The sequence below is a fragment of the Populus nigra genome, chromosome 8 (genome assembly GCF_951802175.1).
Source record: "Populus nigra chromosome 8, ddPopNigr1.1, whole genome shotgun sequence".
Classification (NCBI taxonomy): domain Eukaryota; kingdom Viridiplantae; phylum Streptophyta; class Magnoliopsida; order Malpighiales; family Salicaceae; genus Populus; species Populus nigra.
The window spans coordinates 19,961,548-19,984,132 of record NC_084859.1 but is presented as its reverse complement, the minus strand read 5'-3'; the positions used below and the strand labels follow the sequence as shown (position 1 = coordinate 19,984,132).

General features: G+C 31.8%; 3 protein-coding genes across 4 annotated transcripts; 1 reads left to right on the top strand and 2 right to left on the bottom strand.

Annotated features, from left to right (window-relative positions):
* Positions 1-5,890: 5,890 nt before the first annotated feature.
* Positions 5,891-10,480, bottom strand: LOC133700844 (NADPH:quinone oxidoreductase-like). Its single transcript, XM_062124539.1, has 3 exons — positions 10,232-10,480; positions 7,269-7,469; positions 5,891-6,337 (listed from the first exon to the last, which is right to left on the bottom strand). The coding sequence occupies exons 1-3, from the start codon at positions 10,326-10,328 to the stop codon at positions 6,000-6,002; spliced, it is 636 nt and encodes a 211-aa protein (XP_061980523.1). The 5' UTR covers positions 10,329-10,480; the 3' UTR covers positions 5,891-5,999.
* Positions 10,481-12,956: 2,476 nt separating this feature from the next.
* LOC133702326 (NADPH:quinone oxidoreductase-like) lies at positions 12,957-14,227 on the bottom strand. Its single transcript, XM_062126651.1, has 3 exons — positions 14,006-14,227; positions 13,707-13,898; positions 12,957-13,437 (listed from the first exon to the last, which is right to left on the bottom strand). The coding sequence occupies exons 1-3, from the start codon at positions 14,100-14,102 to the stop codon at positions 13,133-13,135; spliced, it is 594 nt and encodes a 197-aa protein (XP_061982635.1). The 5' UTR covers positions 14,103-14,227; the 3' UTR covers positions 12,957-13,132.
* A 2,328-nt stretch (positions 14,228-16,555) lies between these two features.
* Positions 16,556-21,386, top strand: LOC133701149 (hydroxyproline O-arabinosyltransferase 3-like). Of its 2 annotated transcripts, none has more exons than XM_062124970.1 (9): positions 16,556-16,672; positions 17,622-18,213; positions 19,080-19,147; positions 19,233-19,434; positions 19,686-19,783; positions 19,873-19,942; positions 20,081-20,152; positions 20,306-20,419; positions 21,163-21,386. In XM_062124970.1, the coding sequence occupies exons 2-9, from the start codon at positions 17,812-17,814 to the stop codon at positions 21,223-21,225; spliced, it is 1,089 nt and encodes a 362-aa protein (XP_061980954.1). In that variant the 5' UTR covers positions 16,556-16,672; positions 17,622-17,811; the 3' UTR covers positions 21,226-21,386. The 2 variants fall into 2 exon arrangements, with proteins under 2 accessions (XP_061980954.1, XP_061980953.1); XM_062124969.1 differs by lacking the exon at positions 16,556-16,672 and adding an exon at positions 16,686-17,547.
* The last annotated feature ends 1,199 nt before the right edge of the window (positions 21,387-22,585 follow it).

The following is a 22,585-nucleotide window of genomic DNA, read 5'->3' as shown; positions in this document are numbered from 1 at the left end:
TTGATTAATATGCATAGCCTTGAAAATATCAATATCTTGAAAACTATACAAGTTCCATGAGTTGTGATTAAAACCATGTTTGGTATTTTGTTTTTCTAGTTTTTATTGATTAAAAAAATTTACATGAACCTTAATTAAATTATTTAGTGATTTTATTTACCAAAAATAATGAAGTAGTGTTCAGATTATTATTTTTTCATGATATTTGTGTGTTCTATAAAGAAATTATTTTTAAACAATTCATTTAGTTTTTTTAAAAGGTCTAATCTATTAAATAAATTGTTTAATTTTAAGTTATATCTTTAATGATAGATTTAACTCGAGTGATTTCACAAATAACATGACACATTATTTCATTATCAAACAGTTTAATCCCGCAATGTAAAGGACAAAGCAGAGGTTGAACAGACTCTGGTCAATCGAATAATCATGAATAAGATACAGAAATTGTGTTGTTTTATGTGCATAAATCATAACGTGGAAAAATATCATAATATAATTTGTTAAATATAAAATAATCAAATCATAATATAAAATATAAAAATGATTGGTTCAGCAATGCAATCTGGAGGTACCCACCAGAATTTTCAGATTCAGCAAGCGATCTTTTTCAAAAACCTAACTCATTCATCTCCCTTGTATTTTCAAGGGTATTTGAAGAGGTGATAATAATTATTTTTTTAAAAAATTAAATTAAATTAAAAAAAAAACAGATTAAATCGCACAACTAAACACACGCTTGGATCTGGACCACCCCAATCATGATTGCATAGGTACTATCAAGTTTTGTTCTTGCCATTCTTTTATTTTTCAAGATAGGGTATGAGGCAGCAATATTCGCTATCCCATAGCTCTAGAGAAGCCACGTCTCTTGCTAGTACATCAATAAATTTCAAAGCCATCTGGAGGGTAGGTATTGCAATCAAGACGAGGGTGTGCTTGCTTGTTGCAAGTTTCTCCGAAGCTTATTCTATGTCCTAGGATTATCAGTTCGAGAAAGCTGTGTTTGAAGGTATGAGTTGTGGTTTTTAAGATTTATGAAAAGGTATACGACCATATGTTATGTTATGTTAAGATATTTTTATATCATGTCTGCGAGTTGCAGTTTTTATTTTCTACATTTTTTTAATCAAAAAAAAATTATGCTATAAATCTATTAAAATTTCATTTTATTATCTTCTATTACTGTTGGTATATCAATTTAAGATCTGAATTAATCCAAATTAAAAAAAAAAAAACTTGATTGACTTAGTCTAAAACTAGGCTAACACGATACTTACTCAATTAAAACTCAACTACCAACTCATTAATTTTTATAAAAAAGTATTAGAATTCACCGAGCATGGTTTAAAACAAAGTTTTTGACTTTTAAAATGTTTTTTTAACCATTTTAAAAATCTCACCAAATATTTTTTCATTGTATTTTTAAGAAAACTCTATAAAAAAAAAAACTAAAAAGGGGAAAAACAATATCAAAAGCCATTGACGAAGACCACCGAATGTGACAAGTATCGGCAGCCAATAGGCATGGAGGGTGGGGAGGGCAAGAGATGTCGGCAATAGTTGTCGATGGAGATCACACAAAGCACACAACTGCCATCGAAATAATGGTGCTCATAAGTTTGAAGTGTACGATGTTAATGGCTGGTCTCCTGCTCACGTAGCAGGTGTCAAGGAGAAATAGCCTCTTGTCTCCCTGCTGACGGGGCACGACTCTCTAGTACATTGCAATAATTTGATCGTGGACTCGTGAACAATAGAGGATGTTGCTACATGCCCATCTTTTCTTGTTCTCCATTGTCGATCAAAAGTAAATATTTCTTATTAGTAAAAGAAATGCATTAAGAGATTGGATAATTTAAAAGATTCATGAAATTATTTTAATACCTAATTAAACACGATGATAAAAGCATTTTTTTTATAATTTAATTTTACATGAGTTGAATGTGAATATATATCAACTTCTCAGATAATAATTTTTATTTTTATTATATCTTTTTATCATAGATGATCATATTTTGCTTTAAATATTAGTTTTTGTTTTTTTGAATGGTAGTTTTATATTGTCCGTCTGATCACTTTAAAATATTTTGTTTTCAGTTATTTTTATTAGCATTCAAATATTTTATTCAGTATAGTTTTTTTAATAATACATCAACTCGTGATAATGAGAAATCTTAAAATCATGTTAATGACAAAAAAAACTCTAAAGAATAAAAAAAATAAAGAATTAAAATGACAAAACAAAAAATTATATTTGAAATCTCCCATTAAAAGAAAAGATAATTTTTTTTTTAATATAAATGTATAAGTTCTTATGTAAGAGATAAGATAACGAAAAAGTTTTGATTATAAATATAAAAGAAGGAAGAGATAGATTTTTTAAAGAAGGAGACGCGAAATTGCTCATGAACTATGAAAAAAAAAAACATTAATTTAAGAAGAGTGAACAAAAAAAAAGAATAAACACTTGAAAAAGCCAAAATAAAATGACCCTACTTCATATTCTTTGCATGTTCAACCTTACAGACCTTATCACATGATAGTAATAGTATTGTAACATTTAGGACTCAACTAGTCATTAATTATAAAATCATTAAATTTAATGGCCCGGTCAAAAATTTAGATTAAAAATTATATAGCTTAGCCCGGATGAATCACAACACAACTATTTTAATTTTTTTTAAAGCCAACCTTTTATAAAACATTTGATTTTAAAATGTATTCTAAAAAACACTTGATAAAAAAATAAAATAAAATTTAAACCATGGTACCAAACAACTTCTTAAAAGTTTAATGGATAAACCTATTCATTTGACTCGGAATCATGTTTATGTCAAAAAATTGTGGTGATGTAATGTAATATAATGTAAATGTATCCTTTCAATGGCATGAAATGCTCTTTCTTGTTGGTTTATGTTTCAAGTAGTAGGATTAGTCGATGATAATCTGCAAGTCAAACCGGCTAAAATTAGAAGCAAATGGATGTCCGACCAAGTTTCTCTGGACACCCAGTTGATGGGATTCTCAATCTCATAGTCCAAGTCCTCGGAACATGACGAATGTATCTTCAGTAATTCTTAGGTCAACATCTAGCCTCCATAAATGGACTCTAAGAACATGAAAAGAGCTTTGCTTGTAAAGCTACGTCACTGTAAGAATATTTGGTTGTCCTAACACATTGCAAATTTGCTATTCACTCAAGAAAGTTGTGTTCGGATCATGTGAAAATTGATGTCTATTGATGCAAGTCGCTGGCCTACTTTTTGCTAGTGAAAATTGGTCGAAATCTCTTCACGGAAATATACATATATAGAAGCTATCTAAAAGTTTTCAAGCTTGGCAAACACCCTTTTCCAATATTCAAAATCATATATTTTTTAGATTTTTTGGATTTTTTCCTAACTTCTGTATGCAATTCGTTAGATCTAAAAAAAAAACCAAAAAGAGCTAGAAAATGTTAGGAGATAGAAGAGAAACCAAACCAGGAAAAAACGCAAAGGAAAAGAAGGGAAATCAAATTTCTTTAATCTGGTTTAAAAAAAACCGAGAGAAATGAAGTTTTATTTGTTTAGAATATACAACTACAGTGAGCAAAAATTATTATTATTTTTATTTATTTTCTTAGCCCTTGGCTTTCGTGGAAAATTTTTGCTGCGTATAAAAAAAATCAGATTTATTTTTCCCTTTACTCCCTTAAATTTTTATTCGTAATTTTAGCATTTAAACAGAGGATTTTCTCTTACATTTCCCTTGTTTTCATTCATTTTCTTCAAAACACAAAAAACTCAAATCATGAAAAAAATCTGATAAGAAAAAAAAAACACTATCCTTTGTGTTAGTTATTTTTTTTTTCATTTTGTTTTTGTAAGGAAAGGCTTGGTCCATCATAAAAACCAGAGATCCGAAACTTGTTAGATCAAAAGCCCATAAATGCTTGTTCTTGATGAAAAGATTATGGTAAACTGGCTCTCCAAGAATACAATACCCAGAAAGGATCTGGTCCTTCCATGAACATAAATTAACAATCTCTCGCTCAATGAATCAAGACACCAGCTCACCAAGAGTGACAATTAGTGAGGCTTTCAATGCCAAACGTAGTGAGAATTCATGACATGTGACATGCAACTGTTTGAGAGTACTGTCGCTTTTTATGTTTCAATTTTATAATTTTGATATACTAATATTAAATAAAAAAATTATTTTGATTATTTTGTTAGATTTATAGTTTTATTTGATTTGATTTTAATTAAATATGTTGGTCTAGCCACTCTTGTGTATTATTTTTCAATAAAATCTTCAGGAATTATTGAGTTTCATAATATACTAGCGTTTACTTAATTAAAACTTGAGAAACATAATTCTATCTTTTTACCACGCTGCGTCAGAAACTCTAGCTCTATTTTTTCTACACTTCCATTATTCGAGGATCAGAAGGAATTGAAAGCACGGTTTCAACTTTCAAGGGGGGGGGGGGGGGGGGGGGAACAGAAGAAGAAGCCATGCCCTGGCCGCCTGACATGTAAAGTTTGATATAGAAACTTTCTCAATACCTCAGAATCTTTATTAATCATTCATTCTACCACCATTATAGAGGAGAAATCCAGGTCTAAAATCCTATCAAATCTACCATCATACTGACTATCGATAGCCCCATTGTTTCAGACTCCAGGCGGCGCGGCAGCTGCAAACTGGATGCAGTCTCATGGACATTGAGTGGAATGGAAGAAAGAAACATGGAAAAAGCCGGATTTTTGGGTGAAAAGAAGCTGAAGGAACTACATAAATGCATGCTGTCGATATTTGGCGGTGAATCTATTATGGTGCAGTGACGCTGTCGCTATCATTTTCATTAATTCTTTCGAGTTTCATTCCATCCAAAGAGACTGGCTGACTGACTGTCTAATACTCACTGCCTTGAAAACTGCAGGTAGATTGTAAGAATTTTATTTCTTTTTACTTTTTTCAGTTTTAGGGATATCATGTCGTCGGATAAATTTATACGTTTCGTACCATCACCAGATGCAAAGTTATTAAACCTTCCTATTTGTTTTATTTTAGGCTATTCATATAATTTAATTTTTTTAATTTTTTAATTTTTCTGATCCCCATTCTTCTTCTAATTCATGTTATTATTTTTATTATTTTCTTAATTAAATTATCTTTTTAATTGCATCACTTGTATATTTATATCATTCTCTAGATTAATTTTTTTTTAATTATATCCTCTTAATATTTTAGTTTATCTTATTTTATGTTAGACTTGATTTTTAATTTTTTAATTATTATTTATTTTATTTTTAATTCATTTTTAGTAGAATATTTTTTATTCCTTTGCATTTTATGATCAAAGTTTTGTTAATCTTCAAGGTTATAAGTTTGAAAAATTTAACCGAGTTGATTTTGATAATTTTTTTAATTAATTTTTTTATTCTATTATTTTATGGAATCATTTTAATTTTATTTGCTTGTAACTAGCTTCGCGGGTTAAACTGATTTTGATTAGAGTAATGTTTTTATTTATTTTATTTGTTGTTCTTATTGTCTAATATTTTTAATTATATTATTAAATTAATCGAGATTTAATTTGATTATTGAATTTTTTATTTTTAAAAAAACATAATTTTTTTTTTTAAAAAAAAGTTTTGTCGAACTCGTGGCACGTTAGAGCCATCAATCTAGTAACCAATAAAGAATTATATTCGGCAAAGCACTGAATTTTTCTCTCTTTCTTTCTTCATAGAAATTGGGCTTCAGCATCCATGACTGTTTCATAGTTTGTAAAACATGGGCATGATAAGAAAAGACATGGGCTTTAACACTCACCGATTTCATTCTCTAATAGACATTTCCATGGGCTCAAGGTAGGGCAAAAGGAACGGCATCTCAACATTCAAATGCAAAACGAGGCATTACAACACAGGAAATAATACAGCAAAAATACAGGGAAAAAGAAGTATGTTACGGATGGAAAAATTCCAAAGCACAAAAGACCATTATCAAGAAGAGCCCGACTCGGCGAATGTCAAGCATTTGTTGCCGTTTTTGAGTCGCCAAGTAAATGCTTGCAACGCTAGAAGGACTTCCTTCAACCTCTCCTTTGTGTTTTCATCAATCAAGTTTCCTTGGCTATCAAACTTTGCAGGTGGCTGAAATACGTTCAAGAAAAACTCGGGCTTGTTAATGAAGTGAAGATCGATAAAGACCCCAATTTGGCGACGATGAAGCTGTCCTCGTGCACCGCCCATTGCTGCTGAAGCACTTATGATTGCAGCAGCTTTATCAGCCCAAACATTTGGGGGTCTAGAGGCCCAGTCGATTGCATTCTTCAAAGGTGCTGGGATATTGTCATCAAGGAGAGAATAAATATGTAGAATTTGGAATTCATGACTGTGGTGGTAGAAGCCTTTGACTTTTATAGTTTCAAACACACATTAAATATTCATTGAATGTAAAATGAAATTTACTGGATCTTGAAATCCATGAAAGTTAAATAGATTTGATCATTGCAAAATTGAAGATTATGATATATTATTCATAAAATGTTCATTCAATATGATTAAAAAATTGAGCTGAGTTATCGTTTGAAGCTTGATGCGTTAATAATGCGGTTCAAACTTGTTTATTAAGTGTATATTTAAGATTGTAATAGAGTTTATTTTTTAAAGTATTTTTTATTTAAAAATATATTAAAACATATTTTATTTTAAATTTATTTTTGACATATCATATAAAAAGATCTAAACACAAAAATAATAATAATTAGAAGCAATAACAAATTTAAATTGTTTAAAAACCATGATTCAATCCCAAAAATAAATACCATCTAAAACATAATAAATTCATGTTATAATATTTTTAAAGATGATTATATAAACAAAACAAGCTTAAGCTTAGCTAAACTTGACTCATTAAAGTTCATGAGCAGACTCAATGAAACTCATGAATTAATCTTATAAATAAGTTCATTTAAAAAGTTTGCAAACAAGCTTATTGATAAACTGAAGTTTAAATTAAGATTAAATTTAAATACTTCAATTTAATATAAAATAGAAATCTCTTAAGATAACTTCTTAAATTATGTTAAATTATATCATTTACAATTACTATAAAAGTATAAATATGTTGGGTGGAGGGTCCGACATCTTACTCGTACAAATTGTCTACGTTAGTAAATGTTTCTCGTAAATTTCCCCACGTACTTGGTGTTCATAGCAATTAACTAAATGATTTTCAAGAAGGAAAAGATTAATGTAAGAGAATGATACCTGAGACAGAATAATTAAACTCGGGGGATGAAAAAAGAATGCAATCAGATTCAAGAATTTTCTGTCGTAAATCTTCAACAGCTGGTGGAAAGCTTCCTTCATGATCTTCTCCTTCAAGATCGATGTTTTGCATCGGCAACTGTGAGATGTCTAGGTGCTCAATTTCCATGCCAACAATCGATTCCTTGCTCAGCTCAATTGCTGCAACGATCAATCATCAAACCCAAGGCACATAAGAATTCATGAACCCTTTACAAATTGGACCAGCTCAACCACACAATCTTAATCTACATGCAGTCATTTTTCGGAAATATAATCCTATGAAATTTAAGGTGCCTGATGTGTGCACAGAACATGAAGAAAATTACCAGCTCGAATGAGGCCATTACTGTAGGAAGCTTTCCGAACGGATCCACCAATAGCTGCAACTTTGATCACAGAATTTTCTAGCCCACTGCGCAAACTGATCTAGTTCCTTTCTCTCTTCTAACTAGCTGGTAATCAATGAAACTCAGAGATTGCTCTGGCTTGCTATGTTTGTAGAACGTAAACATATGTACAAGTTATATATAGGCCGAGGCAGGTAGAATTCATGAAATAAAAAATCTCCTTTGCATGCATAATTGGATGGAATCAAAGTCAAAATCCGCTGTCAATATTATAACGATTTTGAATATATTAATTTTGTTACGTGGACATTTAGCATAGTGTAAGTTTTTGTTTTTTAAAATATTTTTAAATTGTTTTTTATATAAAAAATATTAAATTAATATTTTTTAAAGTATTTTTAATAATTTTAATATGCAGATATGAAAAATAAAAAAACTCTAAAAAAATAATTTTAATATATTACTAATTAAAAATATTTTTAAAAATCATCTGACAACAACACGTTATAATACGCCAACAAAATCATCTAATTTGACCAGTAGGCTGTAAAAATCATCTGTCTCAAATTTGAATAGTTCGATGGGGACGTACACAATGTTTTTTTCTTCCTTTTATTCGAATTCTACGTGCGTGATGACGATTCAAGCACCACAAAAGGAAAAGGGTTAAAAGAACAGAGGAATCAACCTGACGTCGTACGACGTGCACGTCATGCCATTACTAAAATGTTTATGGCGAATGTAGTTGTGATTTTTTTAAAAAAATATATTAAAAAAATATTTTTTATTTTTAAAAATTATTTTTATTATCCGCATATATAATTTAAAAATATTAATTTAAAATAAAAAAATAAAAAAATTTAAATTTTTTAAAATACGAAACAAACATAGCCTTTACAGTAACCGGCACAGGTGATTTGCCTTCTCTCGAACAAAGTTATTCAACCTGGGCTTCCTCAAAACTTGGGTCGAGTAAAATATTTTAGATTAATTTAAAATAATATTATTTTAATATTTAATTTTTTAAAAAAAGATGGTGATAATATCATTTTAATTTTTTTTATAAAAAATAAATTAAATTTTAATTAAGTGAAAAAATTATGGATTCACCTGCTAAATTAACTGAATTTAATCAAATAAATTTTAATTTAATTTAAAACTCAGTTAAATTCAGAAAATTATTAAATTAATATGTCGGGTTTAATATCGACAAAAGCATCATGGATTCATGGACGACAATCTAGGCTTCTAGGGAAATTTTGAGTACAAAAACATACAACATGGTTCGTGGTTTACCCATTTTCTAATAATCATATATAATTTGTCTAAGCTTTTTCTACAGAATAAAATAATACAAAGAATAATAACATAATAACATCCAGGAACATAATGAAACATTACGCAAAAAACAAAATAATAAATAAAGGAAAATTTTTCCAGGCGACCATGACAATTCTTTTGAAATCCCACTTGGCACTAAAAAATTTCAGGATTGGTTGCCATTAAACATGAAACTTTCACTAATGGTGTAGTGAATCACTGGCACTGCTCTAAAACATATAAAAGGGCAGTTTTATGTGATAATTGCGGCCATTAATTGATGAAAATGTTAGTATAACTCATGGAAATTAAGAATTACTCGTATATGCTTAGTACTTCATGGAAAGAAACAGTATCAAAGACTGGATAATTATGCTCGGGAGAGGCAACAAGGGTGCTATCAGCTTCAAGAATTTCCTGCCGAAAAGCTTCAGCTGCTGGGGGGAAAACTCCGGGCGCCTGTAAGAAGTTTTTGCAGGTAAGTTTCAACATCTATTGGAAGATTTTCCATGCCAGTTATGCATGACACCTTGGTCTGCTCGGTTGCTGCCATAATCAATCATCTTTTATCATCCATTTATTAAAACTAAAATATGTTTTAGGATGTTTTAAGAGATTAGACATGAACGAGATTTTAAGGTGTTTATTTCTGGTCATTTGTTCATGAAATTAGAAAAAAATCACTCGATTATGAGTCATGAGATTTTACAATAGGAATTCTTATTTAATGGATGGAGCCCTGCATGGAGCTCCAGTACCATTAAGAATGCTTAGACCAAAGAAATGGGGACGAACAACAAAGCCGAAAAGGGAAGCAATTAAGGCAAGCCCAGTACAGTGCAAATGGGGCTTGGCCCATACAATATAATAATAGCACAATTCGGCATCCATTTTATATCCATCTTTCATTGTTTTATTCACAATTTTTTCTTAAATTCTTTTAGCTATTTGGTTAAGAAAATCTTCTTATAGATGATGGAATAACTATTAATATTTATTCTTGGAATCATATAATTTTTTTTCTCAACAGTGGTTTTTATAATGTTCTTGAACAATACGACAAATTTCCTACATTTTTCAAACCAGAATTTCGTATGTTACTACCATTTGTCGAAAATCCCGAGTCGCGATTCTAAAGCATGGCTGGATACTGTATGGAATGCTATCATGCATGACAGCAGAAAGTACAAATGCATGGCTTCCACGACGCCGAATGATAATCCTAACGTGCATGTGTATAGGAGAAAAACGTACCAGCTCGAACGATGAGGCCTTCATCATAGGAAGCTTTGCGAAGGGATCCACTGAGAGCCGCAACTTTGATCACAGAATCTTCTGCCACTGTCGCCATTTTTTCCTGCTCAAAATCTGTCTTTCTTTGTTAACTTGCCAGTAATGAGAACGAAGAATGTAAACGTGCATGGTTTTTTTAGTAAACTTTGCCACTTCTTGGTATGGTTATGGATTGCCTCTTCGGTCAATATATAGTTCAATTACCTATATGATTCCCTCAAAAAAAAAAAAAAAAACACTAAATTTAGCCTGCAAAATAAAAGGTTAGAATTTCAAAACTTGACCTAATTTAGCCGCTGCATTTACCTATGTTAAGGTAATAAACTTGGCACAATCACTATTCAACTCTAGTAAAAGCTCTACTTAAAAATTAGAAAAAGATTAGCTTGAGGCCTATAGCGTTAAAATATCAATTTTATCACTAGTTGAAGCGTCAATAAATTCAATTTTATGACCATCGCACTCCCAAATTACAGAAATTTTATATTTTAGTCCTAACCTTTTGAAAAAAGTTTAATTATATCCTTTAAATTAAGACAGAACATTTTATAGGAAACACATATACATTTCGCACTCCCATAAATTACGTTAATTTCAAATCCTAATTATATGATTTTTTTATGTTAATTTATTTAAAATTTACGTTCATTTTTCTTCTGTTATTCTATTTTTATGTGTAAAAATACAGTTTACATTAACCCTAAATCTATAAGGTAATAGAAATACACGACTCAACTTCTATATATTAAGGTGATAGCACTCATTACTCGGAGACTAAGGGCACAACTAGCTAGGAGTTCTACTCCCTTTCTTTTGCTTAGAGAAAAGATTAATCTTCTTTGGGGGAAAACAGCACGAAGAAATGGGGCTTAATTAGGATGGCAAAATGAATTTTGATTTATTGTGGCACGAACACTTGTAGAGAAATAAAATAAACGTTCCCTTCTTAAATATACTAAGATTAAAATGTCAATATAGTTTTTTGCCTTTGTCATGTAAATCCCAAGAAAATCAGTCAACTCAGAATCCCAAAAGGAAAATCAAGCATACCTAGAGAGTATTGAAGAATATTTAGGCATGCTGGTTGACTCGGGTTAACTTGTCATAAAACTATGATAATCCTAATAAAAAATAAATCAAAATAAATTATATATTCTAATTTTCAATCAATCTAATATTGAAAAATAAAATTGAAAATAATTCAGGTTAATCCACCAAACCTGTGATCCAAGTTAGAAGATCAAAATAACCTTATAGAAAATAAACTAAAAAATAACATGAATCAATTTAGGTTAACTTGTCAAATCTGTGACATGAGTCATGAGATTAGGATAACCTCATAGGAAATGAATCAAAATAAATTATAAAGCCTAATTAATTTATAATCAATAAAATATTGAATGATAAAATTGAAAAAAAAATCAATTAAAAAAAATTCAAGGCAAACGAGTTAATTCTGCTAAACTCGTGATCCAAGTTATGAGACTGAAATAACTCTATAAAAAACAAATAAAAAATATAAATAAAAATAAGAAGATAATAATAAGAAAATAGTAAGGGAACAGAGTGCGAAAGAACTAATAGTGAGGGACCAAATGCATCAATGTCCCCATTTTTCATATAACCTCATTATACGTGTAAGAAAACCTGACTTGTCGTTCATATAATAACTACACAACACGAATTAGTCGGGTTATATTCAGAATGGTGGATAGCACCGAGTATCGATCAAGTTAGTGGCATAGCTCCGAGTATCGATCATATTACAAGGAAGATGCCATTATGAATGCCTTTCGGTGGGGAAGAAAGCATCTCTCAAGAGTACTCACCACCTCTTCTTGATTTCAGCTTGCATCATGTCTCTCTTCTTAATTGTATTCAGAATGGTGCTCTTACGGTTGCAAGCTTGCATCAAGTTTGATGGTTTCCATTAAATAAGGTGGGCCAAAACGTTCCCAAGAATATAGTCATTTCTGTGGTTCTAGGTGGGCAAGTGAATTAATTCTCCACCAAGAGAATTCCTACCTTCATCCTTCATACAAAGGATCGATGTACTATCGTTGTTGGCATCAAACACAATCAACCACAAAAAAAAAAAAAAAAAAATTATCATCCCCAATTCAATAACAGATCCAAAAAAAAGAGTCATATATATCACTAGGTCAACAATTTTTATTTGAAAGATACCGATTTGTTTTTCTTTTGTTCTTTGTATTGATTCAATTAAATTTGGACTGGTTTAATCAAGTTAATTATATTATTAAAATCTTAATTGAATCAACTGAGTTTTATTATAACAATATTTATTATCACCCAACCTGTTATGCTTCAAATCTTAATTTTTCCAACTCAATTAACCAATTTGAGCAGGTTTAACAACCATGCAAAAAATAATGATCCGTGGATATATAGCCAATGACATCTCTCACAAAAAGCACAAACAAAAAAATAAAAAAATTCCACAACCTCTTCCTATGATCCCTTTTTGGAACATTTGTTTTTCAGATTTGGCGCAAGAATTTCTCCAGTAATATTTTCGTCAGGATCGGCATCACAAGTAGGCATTATTCTTCTTGTCTGTAGTGCACATTATGCTTATTATTCGTTATTTATATACCCATGAAAGCTTCTACATTTGAATTAGAAGAGCCACGAGAGCTTAAGAGTGAAGGGCCATATGCTACTCTTAGACCAAAGAAATGAATACATAAGATAGTGCAGAAAACTGAGAAACTGAGAATACCTTGAATGTTATATTAGCACATGGTTGGAGAGTCTGTGTCCCAAATGCAACATTACACACAGAATAAAAGACCGGACAGGTGAAAAACCAACATGACAAAACTCTAATGGCAGATTACTTTAGCTGTTACCTTTGAGTCGCAAAGTGAATGCAAGCAAGCTTAAAAGAACTTCCTTCAGTCTGTCCTTAGACTGTGGATCAATCAAGTTTCCATTGCTGTCAAATTTTGCTGGAGGTGCAAATGCATTCAAGTGAAACTCGGGTTTGTTGATGAAATGAAGGTCAAGATAAATTCCAATTTGGCGAAGATGGTACTGTGCTAGCCCACCACCAAAACTTCCTCCGGTACTTACAATGGCAGCAGCTTTGTCAGCCCAGCAGTTTGGTGGTCTAGATGCCCAGTCAATTGCATTCTTCAAAGGTGCTAGCAAATGGGAGGAAAAAGTAACAGTAGATCAAAATCCTAATCGTTGAGTAAGATGAAATCATTCAATTCAACTTTCCTAGTCTGAAATAAAGCACTTTATGGCCAGTCCCGATGAGTAAAAATCCAAGCTCAACAGATTCCTTTGAGCTCATTTGCAGGTAAATGCTAGTCCCAAAAATTGTCGATACCATCTCATACATGTAGCGCACTGTGTGTGTTCATGTACATGTACTAGTACAAAAAATAGAGAGAGAAGGGTACCGTACCGGTGACGGAATAATTGTACTCAGGCGAGGCAAAGAGGACACTATCAGCTTGAAGAATCTTCTGCCGGAAAGCTTCAACAACAGGTGGGAAATTACCATCAACTTCAAGATCAGTGTTTAGCATTGGCAGTGGTGAAATATCCATGTACTCAATCTCCATGCCATTCACCGAATCCTGACTTATCTGAATTGCTGCAAAAATATCAAAACCCTTCTCAAAAATCAAACCAAGACTCCAAATTTGTACATGTAGAATGACAGACATGCAATGAGAAAAAAGCTGGGGCTGTTTTAATTACCTGAACGAAGGAGGCCACGGTTGAAGGAGCCTTTACGTAGAGACCCGCAAAGGGCTACGACTTTGATCACTGGTTTAGATGCCAGTACTGCTTCCATCTCTCTCTCTCGGTGTCTTTGCTTGGAAAGAGGGGAGAGGAGGTACAGATGATAAGATGCTGCTCTTGGATTGGATGCTACTTCACCTAGGAGATGTCAAGTCATGCCGCTAGCAAGATTTTGGCATCAATACTAGTTGTATATATTTAATTATGTGATGGTAAATGGAGTGGTCTTCTAGAGATGTAAAACTAAAAATTAGGAAACTCAAATTATCAAAAACTTATTAAGAAAACAAATCTATATTTTGAATTGAAATTCATTCAATACAATCACCAATTATAGAAAAGATTAAATACCACATGAAAGAATAAAATTAAGAATTTCAAAGAATTAAAATTTGTAATTTATTTCTATAATTGTTTAATTGTATTCTTATATATATATATATATATATATATATACATACATACTTTCTAATTGGTTGATTATAATTACACATCCTATAAATAAAGTTTTTTATTTTATCATTTTGCAAAATTATCAGTTAATTGATTTTTTCTTTTCCTTTAATATATATATATATATATATATATATATATATATAAGTATTTATGGTGATTTTTTTGAATGTTCAATTTTTCACTTTTAAATTATTTCAAAAAGATTACCTATCTTTTTCTTATGTTATCATCACTCTAATTATTGATTGTATTTAAATGAAATTATGATTGCAAAAATAGAGATTATAATTATCTATATTTATAAATATTGTTTAAAAAATAAAATGTTTGATTATCATTAGCATAAGGAGGTGTTTAGGAATCTTCCCTAAGAAGTATAGCAATTAACAGCAAGGAAAATTGTAATTTGACTAAAATTTTAAAAACTGCATATTGATAAATCTTTATATTTTTAAAAAATTAATTAGAAAATTTTTTTAAAAAAATTGTACGTGCAAAAAAGTTACATAATAGTGATGTTGTCGTGGTCATAAACTTTAAGGGGAGTTTTTTTTTTTTTTTTACTAATTAAGGAGGTATGTTCCTTTCTTTTATTTAAAATTCAAGGCTATTAAATTTCCTCGAATGCAGTATATCAATTATAGTGAATTTACAAGAAAATTGCTGTGCTACTAACCAAAATTTTATTTGAATGTAAAAAAATTATGCACGCATTACTATTTACAAGAAAACTTTTAATTTTGAAATAAGAATTTGATATGTACAAAGAAAGTTTTTGTTTTTAAATATCACGATGATAACATTTTTAATTGATTTAAGTCAACTCAAGCCAATCCATCAAATTCGTGACTCAGGTTATAAACATGATTGATTTATTAATATAGTTTTTTTAAAATATATATTTTTAATTATATGATAATAAAAACATATGTTATCAAAATAGCAGCTAGATAAAATTAGCAAAATAAAATAATGAAAAACTTGTTTTTTTCTAAATCCTGATATCTAAAAGTTTATTGAACTTCAATTAATCCGGTCGAGTCTGGTCTGCTAACTAAAGGATAAAATTCTCTCAATGATGATGCACTTCATTTATAAGGTTCAAACTGAAGACCTTATTTAAAGAAAACATGTGTCAATTCACTTGAACCAACTACTATTGGTATACAAAAACTTGTTAATATTATAAATATAATAATCTTATTAAAAAAAATAAGTAAAAATTGAATGATATTTAATTGAAAAATATATCTAAAAAATATTTTTAGTTAATTTAATATATTTTAATTAATTAATTTTAAATAAAATAAATTTAAATTAGATAAAAACAAAAATATGCAGCACGCCTAACAATAGGCCTAGTTAATAGGGCTTTTCAAGCTGGTCCTTGTGCATGACCTTAATTAAAATACCTAGTGTTTGGTTTTTTTTTTTTTAAAAAAAATGAACAATATATCACATGCATAACCACTTATTAACCCCAACATCACTAAAAAAAATATAAATTAATCAAATAAATAAATCTAAATAACACTAATTTATTTTTTCAAGCATGCTTATAAAAAAAACCCCACTATTATATAACTTTTTTTATTGACATGAAAATTAGTCATTTTGGTTGTTGTAATGTTATCAATTAACAATGTGCTTTTTATTTGGAGGAACTTTTTTTTTCATCACTTAAACTAAAAACTGAAAAATGAATAAACATTTAAACCAATAGGAAATTTTAAAAGCGACAAAAACCTTAAAAGAAGAAAAGGAAAATCAGGTGGACTGAAAAGCATTTTTATACAAATTTGGGATTGGCTATGAATTTTTTCTTTATTTTACACTTTAGTTCTTTTTTATTGAATCTTTTTTTTTAATAATTTTTTTTTAAAATGGTCGTTAATTTGGTCATAATTGATAAAAAATAATAATTTATTTTTAAAAAAACTTGGTTGAATTGGTACAAATTATAACTTACCTAGTCGTTTTAATATATGAGCACAAGAGTACTTGGTGTATCTATAAAAGGTGCATGACATTCAGCTTAACGTCTAGATTATACTGCAAAATTATATATATATGTGTATATATATATAACACAACAGAAACTGAAAGCAGAAAGCCTCAATTCTCTTACATCAGCATCGAATCTCTCTGTTAACATCAAGCAGGATCGTACGTTACTCTCTATCTCTGTCTCTATCATTGTCTGGAGACATCAAATCGGGATCCATTCGTGAATTCTTAGATTATTGCTTTGTCTTTTCCATGATAAATATAATAGTGATTGGTTATTAAGTACCCCTGCCTTATTCTTTATTCAGCAACAAGAAACCTTCGTGGGTTCTTTATTTGTTTTTTAATTTTTCTTTAAAGAGCGCATCTTGATATAATAATCCCTGTTTCTGCCTTCTGTTTTTCTTTGTCTGTGATGCATTCTTCTGTTTTTTTCTTTGTTTTTTTGAGTGCCCATTTGGCTTCTCAAGGTGCTATTGAAATACTAAGTTCAGCATTTGTCTAGCTGGATTGAATTTTAGTGATCTTGTTTGTTTGTTTTGGATGGGAATTGGATGACCCTTCAATCTTTCTATTTTTCTAATAAAGGAATTATCGTTGTGAATTGTGTGCCACTTTCAGCAGTTTGGTTATTTTTGTCTCTCTGGGCTTATGTGAATCTTCTGGCTTGATTTGACATGACTGGATTGATTCTACCTCTCTGTACTTATCCACATTGCTTTTGAGAGTTGAGTTTTTGTGGGTTTTTATCTAAATATTTTTGGAAGGTTTTTTTTGTGTGGTGGAAAACAGTGTTAGTTTGCATTGAAGTGTCGCACTGGAGGAGTGTAATGTGTCTATGGAATGAATTCGATGAGATCATCTGCTGTTTTTTGGTCATTTCTTTCTCAACATGGCAATTTCATATTTTTTTTCTGGAATTTTCTTTGATCAATTTGTATTTGATTGTAATTTTGCTCTGAGCTTGGATCCACATCATGTTCTAAACTGGTTGGCTGGAATATTTGTAATTTATAAGCATTTCAAATGTCTCGGTGAGTAGCTGTGATCCTTGTATCCTTGTACTGGTCGTGGTTTAAACTAATTTTTAGTCCTAATTCTTATGCAGGTTAACTGCCAGAGATTAAATAGATTTTCTCATTGTGTTGTGTAATTTAGCTTCAAAATATTTACACTTTCGTGTTATCTACCTGGTAAAATGAAAAAGGTAGGTTCCTAGACTTGGACACTTGATTTGTTTGTGGTTTGGAGAATCTGGGATCCTGGTTTGATCGTCATTGATAACTGGGAGAGAGACGATGGGACAGGCTTCGTCACCAGTTCTGATTCTATTAGCTTTTGGGTTTTTCTTTGCTACATACAACTTAGTCACCATGACAATGCACAATAGATCTATTGGGAAATGGGTATATGACGATTCGGATGGTGAGGCATTTTTCGATCCACTTATTGAAATGCCTGAAGAGGTGAAGAAACCAAAGAATGCCAGGATGCCCTTCCATGTTGCCTTAACAGCAACTGATGCTCCCTACAGCAAATGGCAGTGTCGCATTATGTACTACTGGTATAAGAAGAACAGAGACCTGTATGGGTCGGAGATGGGAGGATTTACACGGATTTTGCACTCTGGAAAGCCTGACAACTTGATGGATGAGATGCCTACAGTTGTGGTTGATCCTCTTCCTGCAGGTCTCGATCGGGTGAGTTTCCCGCGTTTTTTCTTTCTCATTGTGGAGAGAGCCTGCATCCCTTGTTATTGGTTACGTCTCGCTTCTTTTATGGTATATCATCTTGTTGTTGAGAATCTAACATCTTTGCAGTGCATAATCTGAAAAAAAGATGTTTTGCTTTTGACTTTCCCTTGTACATTTTTTATTTGGTGTTTGGGAAAAGGAATGTAAGAGAGCTCATTTGAATGCATGGTTTTCTCTTAATAAGAGTTATTTTGCCTGCATGTTTAAGTAAAGTGCAAGCCATCCTCTTGGAACTGATTCAGATTGTTGGCATTCTGCAATTATTTCACTATTTAATGGAAGGCTGAACCTGAACAAAGTATTTGGCTTTGAGGATTTTGGTGGTTCATAGCATGTAACTGCACGTAGATGTGATTCATTTGTTTCAAGACTCGTACTTCAGTCAGGAAGTTTATTATGAATAGAAGAATACTGTGCACATGGAACTTTAGTTCATCCTACTTTGCTAATGAATTGCATCTCATTTTCCATGTCTTATGAAGGTGTCAAAGGTTGCCTTTTCCATGAATAATTTCTAGCAGTGAAACAGCCAATCATTAATATACAAACAAAATATACTACCTTCTAACCTCTGTGAAGCTCACCGATTTGGCTTCACAAGTCATGGTTTAATATGTCGTCGAATTAAATGATTTGTTTGTTTGTAATGTAATTATCTTGAATCGGACCATTCTGCATCTTACCCCTCTTGAGAATGCTATCTTCTGATTTGATTTTTTTTTCTTTTTGTGTGTTGATTTTGATACTCTGCTCTTTTTACACAAATCTATTTTTTCAATAGTGGTGATATGACTTTCCATTCTGTAAACCAGGGTTACATCGTCCTAAATAGACCATGGGCCTTTGTGCAGTGGCTGGAAAAGACTACCATTGATGAAGAGTGAGCTTTTCAGTTTCCATGATCTTTACTTGACATGCATTTACCTCCATGATATTCTAATGGCGGTAAAATGCAATCTGTGCAGATATATATTAATGGCAGAGCCTGATCATATACCTGTGAATCCCCTTCCAAATCTAGCACGTGGAGGGTTGCCGGCTGCTTTTCCATTTTTCTATATCGAACCTGCTAAATTCGAAAATATCGTAAGGAAGTATTATCCAGAGGAGAAGGGTCCCGTGACAGATATCGATCCAATTGGCAACTCTCCTGTAATTATCAAGAAGGTGTTTACTCTCGAGATACCGTATCTCCTAGTATCAAACTTGCCTTTGATCTGTTTTGTAATATTAGTTTCTGCTATACTTGTTCTGATATTCCATTTTTCTGTTTAAATATAAACAGTATACCAATTTTTGCACTTGCGTGAAAATAAACTTGTATTTCTCATTGTCGTAACCCTCTAAAAATTGCGGTTGTGTTATATTTTTTCTGTTGGATGAAAGATGAGTTATTATCTGAGCCTTATGATTTTCAGGAACTTCTGGAAAAGATAGCTCCTACATGGATGAATGTTTCCTTGAAGATGAAAAATGACGAGGAGACTGATAAAGCTTTTGGATGGGTACTAGAAATGTGAGTGCACAGTAATGGCCATTATTTACTTTGTATTAACTCTCCGATGACAGGTTTTTGACACTCCTGTTTTTGGTCGCTGAACTAAGGTATGCATATGCTGTAGCAGCAGCTTTGAATGACGTGCAGCATGTTCTTCGGAAAGATTTTATGCTGCAGGTCCAGTCAAAACCTTGCGTAGCTCTTTGTGCTCAGTTTATTAGATCTCCAGTTCTAGCAGCTTCAGTTGGACTTTATATGCAATGTTGATTTTGTGTATTAAGCAGTTTGTATGACTCTGAGATGTTCATTCTGCAGCCCCCGTGGGATCTGAGCACTAGGAAATTTTTTATCATTCATTATACTTATGGATGTGACTACAACTTAAAGGTAAAATTAAACAATATCCTATTTAAGAAGAATTGTTATTCTAGTTATGATCTTATGCCTGCAAAATTTTTCGCATTTCGTCTAATTTTGTGAATCCACCATCTTCCATTTCCTTGTCATCCTGTTAGTTATCTGAGGTTACATAATCTTCAGGGTCAGCTAACATATGGAAAAATTGGAGAGTGGAGATTTGACAAGAGATCATATCTACGAGGGCCTCCACCAAAAAACCTCCCCTTGCCCCCTCCAGGGGTTCCAGAAAGTGTGGTACGTTTTGAGCAATATTATAATATTTTTGCAGTGTATTCCCCTCTACTAGGGTTTGGAAAATATACATTACAGAATAACATAGGCTACTGAGTTGCAACTGCCCCAGCTCTGTCAAAATGTATATTCTGGTACTGGCGTCCATGTTTACATTCCCATTTGTAATCTGCTTCGTGAAAGTTTAAGAAGGATTAGAGCAGAGATTTACTGGTGTGCTATGGTTCTTGCTTTAAAATCCTCTCACCTTGCTTCATTGAAAGCTGAAATTTGGCCCCGATTCTAGGGCCTCTAGCATGTGAACTGAGGTCTGTCTAGTTTTCATGATTATCTCCTTTTGACCTGATAATGGTCAGTTTTTTTTTCCTAAATTATAACCTTCAGAATTTTCTGTAAAGCAAAAGGCTGGGACTGATTAGGTACCTTTTCCACAGCAGAGTATGGTCAAGTTAAGATATAATCAGGCCAAAAAACTAGGCTAGAAGCATTGAACTGTTTCCCTGCTGGCCAGTTGTGATCACTGTCTGCTGGTTTCGACGGCTCAGAGTCGTATTCATGTTGCAACATATCGAAGCATGGATATATGTAGCTATCACCCTTACGGATGACATGGAGTTCAACTAACTAGAAGTAATCTGTCAGTAGGAACTCCATTTCATGAACTCTGGAGTGATAACAAAGAATGACCTGTACAGATTACTAATAACTTTCATTTTGATGTGTTCTTTTGCCTGTCCTTTCTGCAGGTTACCCTCGTAAAGATGGTCAATGAAGCTACTGCTAACATTCCTAATTGGGATGCAGAGTAGCCGTCTGTCACGATCCCCATGGGAGGTTTGATCCATGGCCATTTAGAGATATTGATGTCTAGGAACCTCAGGTTAATTATTATTTCTAATAAAGGAATTGAACAACACAAAATGGAAAATTAAGAAGGTTATTTAGTAAGGATTACAGCATATTTAGGAAACCACGATGCTTTTTTTCCCCCTCTTAACACATACTCTCAGATTGAGAGTGAGCTCAAAATCAGCACAACATAGTTTGGTCTGTTGAGCTCGATAGTAGTATTTGGCTGTACACTGCTCATCAGTTAATTCATTTTGTGTCAATAACTTAACGGCTCAAGCCCTCTGGTTCCAAATCAAATCCAATATTTATAACCTTACTCTTATTACGTGATCTCGTGAAAACAAGAAACATAAATTTTCATCTCTTTTCAAAAACTGCTTCCGTGCTAAAAGGAAAAATGGGAGTCGGCAATGCTATCTGAAATCTGAGCATGGTCTGTCATTTTCCACACCAAAGTATATTTGAAGGCACCTCGCGGCAACTAAATCGAGGCCGAAATTCAGAGTACTTTTTCCTGTGGGGGCATAGAAATGCCTGGAACCTGGAGTTTCCTGGTGAGAGGAGCCGAGCCAGTGCAGGCAGCTCGTTTACTTCCTACTATAATCTTGAACCAAGAGAGGCAAATGAAAGGCAACCTAAATCATAATATAATCTTACCAACTATTATAACATAAGTAAACGAGCTGCCTACATTGGCTTGGCTTGGCTTGGCAGTAAAGTGCTCCGCGCACCAGGGTAGCCTACTGTGTCGAAATAAAAAAAAAAAAAAACAATTTGATAGATAGAAGAACATCGTGGCCATGGTGGACACAAATTCATGTCAGAAATGATGGGAGGATATACAAGACGTTACTCCCTTGGTTCAGGATGCCTCGCCTTTCAATCCATACGCCAATCAATTATATTTTTGTCTCTTTTAGACGCAATGCAAAGAAACCTTTTTTTCCATACACGTATCGAACTAAGTCTTTATATCTGAATATGGTTTGCGAAACAGGATTTATATCTTTCTTTCCATTCCATGACCATTAGCATTAGTGGATAGAAAGAGTCTAGTTTTACGTTTTAAAGGTACTTTAAAAAAAATTAAATGTTTGTTTTATTTTATTTTTATTTTAAATGATTTTTTTTATAATTTCAAGTAATTTTGATCCGAAAATAATTTTTTAAAATTAAAAAAATATTATTTTAATATATTTTTAAATAAAAAAAATATTTTAAAACATAATCATACGACTTGTTTTACTTTGCCAAGTCAGTCAAACACTGATAGTTAATGGAAAGAAACTCGACGCCACTATCCTTGTGGACTCCACC

What these genes read in the sequence shown, in the direction of transcription:
- LOC133702326 (XM_062126651.1), bottom strand. Translation starts at nt 14,102, where the DNA reads ATGGAAGCAGTACTGGCATCTAAACCAGTGATCAAAGTCGTAGCCCTT. An exon ending in CCGTGGCCTCCTTCGTTCAG is followed by an intron (nt 13,899 to 14,005) that starts GTAATTAAAACA and finishes ATATTTTTGCAG; the next exon opens with CAATTCAGATAAGTCAGGAT. An exon ending in GTACAATTATTCCGTCACCG is followed by an intron (nt 13,438 to 13,706) that starts GTACGGTACCCT and finishes CCCATTTGCTAG; the next exon opens with CACCTTTGAAGAATGCAATT.
- LOC133701149 (XM_062124970.1), top strand. Translation starts at nt 17,812, where the DNA reads ATGGGACAGGCTTCGTCACCAGTTCTGATTCTATTAGCTTTTGGGTTT. An exon ending in TTCCTGCAGGTCTCGATCGG is followed by an intron (nt 18,214 to 19,079) that starts GTGAGTTTCCCG and finishes TCTGTAAACCAG; the next exon opens with GGTTACATCGTCCTAAATAG. An exon ending in CAGGGGTTCCAGAAAGTGTG is followed by an intron (nt 20,420 to 21,162) that starts GTACGTTTTGAG and finishes TCCTTTCTGCAG; the next exon opens with GTTACCCTCGTAAAGATGGT.
- LOC133700844 (XM_062124539.1), bottom strand. Translation starts at nt 10,328, where the DNA reads ATGGCGACAGTGGCAGAAGATTCTGTGATCAAAGTTGCGGCTCTCAGT. An exon ending in AGGCCTCATCGTTCGAGCTG is followed by an intron (nt 7,470 to 10,231) that starts GTACGTTTTTCT and finishes TGATCGTTGCAG; the next exon opens with CAATTGAGCTGAGCAAGGAA. An exon ending in GTTTAATTATTCTGTCTCAG is followed by an intron (nt 6,338 to 7,268) that starts GTATCATTCTCT and finishes ACAATATCCCAG; the next exon opens with CACCTTTGAAGAATGCAATC.